The 11,218-nt window shown below is 30.7% G+C and overlaps 1 protein-coding gene across 1 annotated transcript; it reads left to right on the top strand.

Moving 5' to 3' along the window:
• LOC107636649 lies at window positions 8,207-10,958 on the top strand. The gene is made up of 3 exons (XM_016340147.2): window positions 8,207-8,252; window positions 8,309-8,766; window positions 10,592-10,958. The coding sequence occupies exons 1-3, from the start codon at window positions 8,207-8,209 to the stop codon at window positions 10,601-10,603; spliced, it is 516 nt and encodes a 171-aa protein (XP_016195633.1). The 3' UTR covers window positions 10,604-10,958.

Below are 11,218 nucleotides of genomic sequence, written 5' to 3'. Positions count from 1 at the left end.
AAAAGATATTTTGCATCTTATTCCTTTTATTGTGATCAAAATCACAATAAAATTTAATATATAAATAAAATCAAACAAAATATTTGATTATAAATATAATTTTTTATATTAAAAGAATGATAATTTAATCACAATTAAATAATTAAAATAAATTAACTATTAATTTATTAGGAAACTATCTCAATGGAAATAAATACATCACATGCTTAAAAACACAATTTGAATTAATCCTATTAATTCACAAACTTTTAGAAATACAGGAATAAAGATTTAAACACAAAATCCCAAAGCTCTGATACCACTGAAGAATTACCATGTGTTCATAACACGCAGCGGAAGAAAAATAAGGTAATCCTAAAGATCTATTTTGTGCTTAAACTTTATTCAAATAATATATAGATCAGATCTAAATACCTTTAGACGCTTTAGTAAAAATCACTTTCTTCTTCGATGGTACGAAGGCGCTATGCGTATCGACACTGAGACTAACATTTGCTGTCAACTCCTTGACCAATGGACATCTGATCTAAATTGAGAAACCTCTTGCAACTCTTTGCACGCCATAAAATTCTTCTCTAAGAATCAGGCTCACATACGTTTATGTGTGTAGAGGTAAAGGAATAAAACTCTTATGTTTTATTCTCATCTGTATCACATTCTTCTACTCTTGGCATACATATATAGTATGAGATTTGTTACTGATTTTAAATTTGATTATCAATTCAAATTTAAATCATATCTTGAAATTCCAAATTTGAATCCTTTAAATTTTATGAATCATATCATAACAATTTAAAACAGAATCAATTTGGATCTCATCCAAATTTATAATTCAAATTCAGAAATAGAATAACTAATTATTCTCAAATCTCATTTAATATTCTCAATTATCATACTATTATTATATTCTTGGTGCTAGCAAAAAATATAATAATATTCTATCTGAATTAATATAATTATTTATTTGATCAAATCAAAATAATAATTAAATAATTCTATAGCAAAAAAATTAGAACACTCGTTAGTGTGTGACCCCATAGGTTCAATACTAAGCGGGTAGTAAATTAGTCATACTAAATTTACTAATCAAGGTTGGCGTCTAGCAACACTCCTTAACGACCCGATAGTATGAAGTAATATATTTTTACTAAGAACCTTAGAAGAACAAAGTATAATTCCTTCCATCTTTCCAGCTCTTGGTTAACCCTTAGAGTATGGTTTAATTGTCAAACTCTAACTTGTTACCATTATTACAATGAACTGTGAATGACCTAAAAAACTCATTTCTTCATTCATTCAATCCCCTTGGCCAAGGTTTTATTCATCTCAGTCATTATAATCATAGAGCTTAAACTCTTTACCGAGAGTTGACGGATTCCTTATTGACTAATCATTAATTCTACAAGTATTTAAATTATACCCAATATCCATTCAACTAGCACCATAAGGTATTAGGTGTCTGGAATCAAAGTATAATAAATACATTATTAATTACTATGACAGTCGCAGGTCAAAGGAAACTCTATTACCATACTCATCTTGAGAATATCCTATTGACAAATATACGGTAATTATAACCATTAGGAATTATCAAAGTGAGTCAGTTCAATGGTCATATCTTTATATGCACCATCCATATATATAATTTAATAAATGAGATCTATTAGTCTTCATCTAATGAAGACCATTATATATATATTGATCTTTTCAGATTATTAATGTCCTTTTTAATAATCCTATGACCAAGAACAATTTAGATTAAATTATAAAAGATTTATCTCTCAATATTATGATCACTATCACAATGATAAATCTCTAAATTTAATCAAGGATCTTATTATATTAACATTTTAATATAATAACAATAACAAATTATTTGACACATGATTGATTGGATTGTGGTCATACTCCTTATTCCCAACAATCTCCCACTTGCACGAGAGCCAATCATGATAGATTGGATCTTGGGCATACTTTATCTCAATATAAGTAAACATATGCAAAGAGAAATATCTATTAACTTCATCAAGCAGCTCGTTTTCCCTAGCAAACAGACCCTTGATAATTCAAGACGAAGGGATACAAAATAAAAAAAGTATTTTAAATAGCTTACCAATAAAAATCAATTGGTGTACACTTATACATAAATAATGATCGGGTAATTTTGACTTTCAACAAAGAAAAAAAAAGGCACAAATGTGAATTTGACACTCAATTTGGTTGTGAAACTAACATAAATTTCTGGTTTTCTATTAAAGTGAAACTAAAATAAATACCACAAGTGATTTAATATCATAAATGAGACTAAAATAAAATTTTATGAGTATCTCTAAAATAAAAAACAAAGCAAATAAAAACATAAAAAAGAGAAAAAAAGACAGAGAACAAAACAAAGAATAGTAACGAAACTTTTAAACAACTTTTAAAAATACAACTCAACAAATCTAGAACCTGAGATTGGCCACTATAAAGTGGGATAAAATATTTCTCACAAAAATTAGAGAAACTTAAGGAGATAATGTGAACCGGTTCAATTTACATGGCATTTTCAACTATTGACTGTATTTTCTTTATGAAAATAAGGGGATAAAAATGTATCACTCATAAAAAAAATAAAACAAAATATACCAACAGATTTTCCTAAAAAAAAATATTGTAATTATTTTTAAGCACACCAAAAAAGAACAAAAAAAATAACGTATAAATAAGTAAGGAGAATTATTTTTAATTGTTTACCTTTCTCATTAGTGCTGCTTGAAGTTAAGAAAGACCATCATTGTAACTATAACAATTAATAGAAAGAAGGTTCCAAACAACTTTATTCACTATATCCAATGGCTTCTTCTAGTGGCTGCCAATAAACCGCAACCTTAAAGTGTTCAGTAACACTATCACGAATCACACGATAAACAAAAGTAAGGATCAAATAAGATGTAGAAAATTAATTAAACACCAATTATTCAAAACAGTAATTGAATAAAAATAAGTAATTTGTTGAATAATCAAAATTTAATAGCCTTTTGAACTAAAAAATTCTGCATATTATGAGAAAAAATATATAGAAATAGAGAAAACTTCTTTTCAAAATAGTCAAAGTTTCCACCTTCTCAACAGAGTTTTAATGAAGTTGTCCCAAGCTCTTTAATAATATTAAAGAACACACACACACACACCCACATGCGCACGCGCGCGCGCACACAATATAAGACAAACTAACAAAGTAGAAATAATTTTCCAATAATTCATGTTATAGTGGATGTATTTTTACACTTTTTCTTTTTGCATAACAGTGATCCCCGAATTAGATTATTTATTGCAAAAAAGAGATATGTTTTCCAAGATATTGGTTACAATACAAAATTATACATTAATGATAAAAATAAAGTTAGGATACACAAAACGAAGCCCAAATCAAAATCTTGTGTATTTTTTCTTCCCTCTATTATGAAACCAAAAGGAAACCAACAAATCTGCATATTTGATCAGCTTATAAAATTGATTCTTAAATAAGCATATTTCTTAACCCATTCAAAGCTTGATAACATAGACAACCATCAATGTCTTCACGGTAGAAAAATTGTAACCATCCAAAAATTTAGAAGTCTCTAGAGTCTAACAAATATGCAATTTCTAAGAGCAGATTAATATCCTGAGTGAAATACTAATAAAGTTTTCTGCCAACTTTGAATTAATCATTTAAGACCTATATAATGAGAAGCTCACATTATCTTTTGACATCATAATAATCTTTAGTAACTTTAATTATATTAGAAATAAACAAAAGATTTAACCCACAAGGGAAAGGATGGTTATTAACAGTAGAATTATAAGCATGACAAAATAGCAGTTACAAAAGATAGTTGAGGTTATTAGAGCCAAAATAATGACCATAAATAAAGACTCATTATTTAAACAACATTGAAATTTTTGAGATATGTCCAAAGAAATTAGGGAAGAATAGATAAGAAGGCACAATCGATAGTGTAAATGCAAAGAGAATGGGTAAAAATGATCATACCTTTTAGAATAGTGCCCGAAAATCCATTGTGCATCTAGGACACAGTCTCCTCCATAAATTCACAACTCTAGCTGAACGAAGAAAATCATATAAGAAATCAAGATTTATCCAGTAAATTATCAAATAAACAAATTAATATGAGAGAAAGAAATTAGTGAAACTAGATTTGAAGAGTATTTACAACACACTCTAGTACACCATTAACTTTTGAGAATCTACTATGCAAAAGGAAAAAAATTGTTTGTAATAAAAATTGAGACCTTTACCAAGACTCTAAAAATATGAAACTCAAGAACCAATCAAAACCAAAGCTTTATTAATAAAAATACAAATAAAAATGGAGACCTTTGTTTTTGATATCAACCTCATGGCCCTTGAAGGTCCTTTTTTTACACTTAACAAAGCAAGTGTACACAAAATGGCCATGTCCTACTTCTTTTCAAACACAGGTAGAAATTTTAAAAAATCAATAGAAGAACACTCATAATTCACAATATCAGATTACTACGAAAAGAGAAATTACACAAAGATATTAAGAAAAAAAAACCTTTAACCGTATATAAAAGAGACAAGTTTCTCATAATAGTGTTTATTTAACTCATTTTGTGCACTGTAATAAACTTTCTTATTCCCGAATTGATGCCCAAATTTAAAGTTATATGCTTTAAATATTAAAATTAATTTTAGACATTATACTTCTATTATTGCTGTAGCTTTTTTCAACAACAAATTGATGAAAACAAAGGAAGACCCAATAGAGCAAGTGTCCCAATGAATACATCATTAGAAAACTTAAATCAATCTAATGTCTACTAACTTGTCGAAGCTATTGGATCACCTCATAATTGCCATTATGAAAGTGAAAAGACAGCCCCATGACCACAAATCCAGCTTTTCAATTTGACCCATATTCCAATCAGTAATCACTCCCACAAATCATCCCTCTCCCTAAACCCTACCCTAAAACAAATAGAGGAGTACAGAAGAAAGAGAGCACAGAAGGAGAAGGAAGGCTATGATCAAAACTTCATCCAACAACCAAGGTCGAGATATATCCAAGAAAGGATTAAAGAAATAAAAAACAATTCAACAAAATAACTAATCAAACAATAAATAAGATCAAGTGTGTATGAGTATTAATAGCTCAATAGTTCAGTGTACACTATAGAAAATTTAGTATTAAAATCAACGAAAAATTACACAACTCAGATTTAACTACACAAAAATGCTCCGAATAAGTCTGAAATCACCATGGAAACACGCAAACCCCAGTGGGAAATCAGAAACACAATTGCAAACCCTAATAAAATTCCTGCATACTGAAAACGAAGAACCTAACAGAAAATAGAAAAAGAATCTCTCTTCATGAAGACAAAGTTCAGAAAAGAATCAAAATTATTCAAGGTTACTATGAATTACATATTAGAAAACCAAATTCAATATGATGCCTACAATTTCTAGGATATTCGGAGAGCAATTGAAGTGTTTTCATATGGAGCGTATATAGCTCTTATTATGTGTCCCAAGATCATTGTGTTTTTTTTTTCCACATGCTTCTGTTTCAGTTGCTGCTAGAACAAAAAAAATTAGCCACATTTTAACTAACAAAGATAAAAGAAGTATGCATTTATGTACAACAAAGGTACGTTTTTTCTTTAATCTCCAAAGAAAAATTAATCAATTAGGAGCAGAGTCTATAACACTTTGAAGTTACGAATTTTATTAAAAGCTATTTTAGGGTTCATGATCATTTAAAGATCTTATTTCTTATGGTAAGAGAATATTATTCATCAAATTCTTCTCATTTTCTGAAGATAAATAAATTTTAACTGAATATATTCTCTGAGAAAGAAACACAATAATTCTTACCTTAACACGCTTAACACGAACCTCCTGTTGTTGCACCCTCTTCACTTTATCCTCCTGAGTGAAATTACATAACACCGATTCTGAAAGAATTTACCACTATTTTAACACAACAGTTCTTCAAAATTAAATGTGTAAAAGAGCATCATTCATCAATTAGAAGTATAAGAGATAAATAGCTCCAATGTGAATTAGATAGTGAAAAAATAGACAGAACAGCAACACTAATTAATTACTTAGATCACTACCTAAGAATAAATAACGCTGAAATAATTATAGGATAAAAACTCAGTGATGAGTCATGTACAGTTATATATAAATAAGAAACAGAAGAAAATTTGGCTTTAAAGAGAACAGGATAAAAAAAGCACACAGGTGACTTTGAAACTCAATTTGGTTGTGACAAAAATAAAAGGACAAACACAAATAACAAAAATAAAAAATAGTAAGGAAACAGGTAACGACTTCTCAAGATACAAAATGAGGACGACAGCAGTTGGAATTGAGCCATATCAAATTTTATAGGTTTTCTCACTTTTTACAACAAAGGTATTTTATTCTTCCAAAAGCATCAAATTATATATTTTAAAAATCGAGAAATAGAAAGCACAAAATTAAGAAAAATGACATGAGTAATCGAAATATTAAAAAATTATTTGATATCATCAGTGAAACTAAAATAAATATATGGTTTTCTATTAAAGTTAAAAATTTCTTGACAGAGAGAAAAGAATATTTTTCAAGAAAAAATAAACAATTCATAACCAAAAACAGAAAAAAAAATTTCAATAAATGATGAGTATCTTTGCACTAAAAAATCAAGCAGATAAAAAAATAAAAAAAAAATGAGAGAAACGGACACAGAACATAACAAAGAATATTATTCTCAACTGTTGACCTCATTTACTATCTGAAAATGAGTGGATAAAAATGCATCACTCGTACAAAAATGCATCACTCATTTAATCAAGTTCATTTGAACAGACATTTCCTAATCAGGTCCCTATATATTGGATGATGAATCGCTATTTTTGACATGAATGCACAGTATAAGCAGTTAACTATCCATGTTTAAGCTATAGAGACTAATTGAAAACTTGTGCACAATAAAAGAACTTTATTAGAGCTTTTAAACTGTAGAGATTTCCAAATTAATCAATGCTAAATTAAACTAAAAAATGCATATAGCACCATACTTGGATCCGTGGTGGAGATAGAAGCCACTCCATCGAAGTGACAGGAATTAGGAGTCTTTCCATTCTTAGGTGCACCATTTGCATTGAAGAGTCCCCAATTCTTCCCAGACAATGGCCCCGGCTTCATATCCTTGTTGTAGAGCTCATAAATACAAGTGCTAGCAGAAATTCCAGGATACTTGGGAGTTGCAGTTTGGTTCAGCACATGCTTTATTAGATTGCTACTGTAAGTATTTGCAGTGTCGATTGTTGCATCAGGCACGTTAGATCCACCTTTCGAGGGCCATCCAGATTCAGTTACTATCACAGGAATGTTAGTGTAATTTAGAAAAAGCATGGCAAATTATCCTGCATCAACCATAGCATGGAAGCACATTTTCATATATTGAAACATCAAAAGTCGCTTTCAATCTTGGTCATATTACTACAAATCAGCTATTAAAAAAAAGGTTTCGTTCCAATTTGAATAAAACATGGTTAGAATTTTCAACATTATGAGACAAACAATTTGAACATCTCAAACCATGGAGAAATCAAACACATACGAAATTCCAAATCAAACACAACCAAAAGAAAAAAGAAACCCTAAATAAAAAAGGTTGAAGATGCAATACAAGACAAAAACAGATATCCAGACCATCCCTAGAGGAGAGGACCGCTGACTGAGATATCCACCTTCCATGTCTCACCAAGGCTGTTGAAGACCACACCAGTGATCTTTGTTGCTCAGCAAGAAGGATTGACAGGGCTATCGAGGAGGGCACGAAGGAGAAGATAGTATTTAGGGTTTCTAATCGACATAGAGAGATGATGGACAAGTTGAAGTGAACGAGAATAACTTCACTTTTTTCTCAGAACCCATACATTTGTTTTCTTTTTATTTTTGGCGAGCTTCAGGCCCATTATCCGCCTCCATCAACACGCAATCTGGCAGCCTAAGATATCCACCCAATTACAATTCTTTTTGAATTTTGAATATATTTTTTTAAAAAAAAAATTAACTCAAAAACTAACACACCGTAAAATAGTACCAAATTAATTAAATATAAAAGAATTATTAAACGGGCCGGACCGGCCGGTCCGATCGATTCGGCCACAAAACCGGAGATAATAACGATTCGGTCTGATGTTTGAAACCGAAAATTACAAAACCAGCCATAAATTGCTAACCGGCCGGTCGAACCGGAACCGGCCGGTTTGAACAAAACGACACAATTTTGTGCTTAAGGAGAAATCAAAGAAGCCAAAACACGTCTTATCCATCTCCTTCCGTATTCTTTTGAGCAAACACGCCCAGCCTTAACCAAGGGAAAAACCCTAGCCGCCACCACCACCGCAAGGAGGATCCGTCTTTGCCGCCGTCCGTCGCAGTCAGGGGCTTGTCTCCTCGAGTCTTCGTGCATCGCAATTAGGGGAGTTTCTTCCAAGTCTTCAATCTGTTCACAGTCACAAGTCGCAGGCGTGCCGCTTCTCCCTCGAGCTCGGTGGTCGTCGTCTTGTCGCCGTTGTCTGTCGCCATCTGTCGCAGTCATCTCCTCGAGTCTTCGTGCGTCACAGTCAGGGGAGTCTCCAAGTCCTCGAGCTGTTCGCAGTCCCCGTCGCAAGCGCGCCGCTTCTTGCATGTGCTCGGCGGCCGTCATCTTATCGCCGTCCTCTGTCGCCATCCGTCCTCCTCAGCGATCGAAGGTCAGTGACTCAGAGCTCATTTGTTCTTTGTTTTTTTAATTTTTTTATGCTTTGTTCAGAAATCATTGCATGATTATTGAATTTGCTTTGCATTTTTAATAATTTTTAACTTTAATTGAATAATTTTTCGTTACATTGAACGGTGATTTGAACTGTGAACTGTGAACTTGTTGAATAATTATGAATAATTATTGTTAGTTAAGCTGTGAACTTTGTTGTTGTTACTTGTTACTGAGTTGAATAATTATTGAATAATTTGCCGTGGGTTCTTGTGAACCTATGATTGATGATGATTGATGACTCTGTCGTTGTCCATTGCTCACTACTTCTTACTTAAATTGAAAATCTTGTTAATTAAATTGAGGATTGATGATTAAATTGTTAACAAAACCCATTTTACAAAAAATAAAGCAAGAAATCATATTGGTCATATGATCTACACAATCCATGTATTTTCATCTGTTCAGAATATCTAAGCTGTGAATTTATCTTGTTACCAGGCCCAACATAGATGCTAATAGAAAACTATTACTAAACTATGAATTCTTTGTCAAATGGTTGATATTTTTTAAGTTGGTGATCATGATAGGAAATACAGTGAAGCTTAGGATTAAAAATGGGTAAGTTACATTTTTTGACCCATTTTTATTTTGGTTTCTATTTGGTAACAATTGTAATTAAGAACTTTCATAGGTACTTTCTCTTGTTTTTAGATTAGGAGATTGCAGACTCGACAATGCATTTATGATAATGCCATTTTTTAGTGCTTGTTCTTGGTTGATTGGCTTTGCTCAGGACTCTAGCTTGTTCTAGGCTATTCTTGATTAATTAACTCTGTTACTGGTTTATTGATTGATGCTAAATTGGTACTGATAAACTATTATTGGCTTGTTCTTGCTTTTTTTCTGATGTTAAATTTTATTAAAGTTTCTTGATTCTGTGCTCATTACCTCACTTAGTGCATTTTTTGTTGTTAATCATTGTGCTGATCTTGTTAATCATTAGCTTATTGATTGATGCTAAATTGGTGCTGATAAACTGTTACTGGCTTGTTTTTGGCCTTTTTTTATCTGTTATTAAATTTTGTTAAAGTTTCTTGATTTTGTGCTCATTACCTCATTTAGGACTTTTTTGTTGTTAATCATTGTGCTGAGCTTGTTAAAATTGGGTTAAAAACTTTGTTAATCTTTGTTAAACCATGTTAATTTTTTGTGTTAACCTTGTGAAAAATATGTTAAAAACTTGATTGGCTTTACTCACTACTCTCGCTTGTTCTAGCCTGTTCTTGATTAATGAACTCTGTTACTGGCTTATTGATTGATGCTAAATTGGTACTGATAAACTGTTATTGGCTTGTTCTTGCTTTTTTTCGGATGTTAAATTTTATTAAAGTTTCTTGATTTTGTTCTCATTACCTCACTTAGTGCTTTTTTTTTGGTTGTTAATCATTGTGCTGATTTTGTTGAAATTGAGTTAAAATTGATAATCTTTTGGAGTTTGATTTATAATAGGTTCATTTCAAGCTGAGATTTTCTTCTAACAATGATACTAACAACTGGAATAACTTAACAATTGGACAATTTATTTTAGAGAGGAAAAACATCTACATAATTTTCATATTTTATTGATGAACATTTGAGCTGTTTATATTTGAAGCTTGTAAAACATATGGAATGCTTTCTATAAAAACCACGAGTAAGTTTAATGTTCTTCTCATAGTTAGTTTTGCTTTGATTTCATTAAATACATGCATACACCTCAAACTTGAATATGTTTTGAGCCATAGTATTAAAATATTTTGAAATTCTACTTGAAACTTTACTAGGAAGCAACTTAAATTTAGGAGTGGAGTAGCTTGCAGCATTGAAAACCATCAGCACAATGAACTGGTGATAGAGGCAGTCATATTAATAAGTAACATGCCAGTAGACATGTTCTATAATTTATTTAGTATTTTATTTTAAAATAGTTTTTTCGGTTGAATTACGGTTGGATCGGTTGGACCAGTGAACCAGTAAATAAAACGGTTCGATAACCGGTCTGGTTCTCAGAACCTTGGTTATTGGTGTTAATATTTTGCCAAACTATGGCTGCGTGCACTGTACTTTTAGTATGAAAAATAAATGATGATAACAAACATAAAAAAATAAATGATGATGTGAACAACCATCTTCACTAATTAGACTATTTAACCATTATTTATTTATAATACTTAATTATAAAAAATAATTATCTGCAATTTTTAGCAAATAATTTTATTTTGTACATGTTTTGATTTATCTCTATTAATTAATTTTTTTTATAATAATTATTATCATCGATTGTATACTGAAGTGAATGTTAGATGATATGATAATGAATTTGTCGCTGCATAATGAAGAATTTAAAAAAAATTTACAGTATCTATGTTATATTTTTGAATGACTTAATAATTCCTAAAAAATAGTAAATA

This window comes from Arachis ipaensis, chromosome B04 (genome assembly GCF_000816755.2).
Source record: "Arachis ipaensis cultivar K30076 chromosome B04, Araip1.1, whole genome shotgun sequence".
NCBI lineage: Eukaryota > Viridiplantae > Streptophyta > Magnoliopsida > Fabales > Fabaceae > Arachis > Arachis ipaensis.
This window is presented reverse-complemented; position numbering and strand designations above follow the sequence as displayed.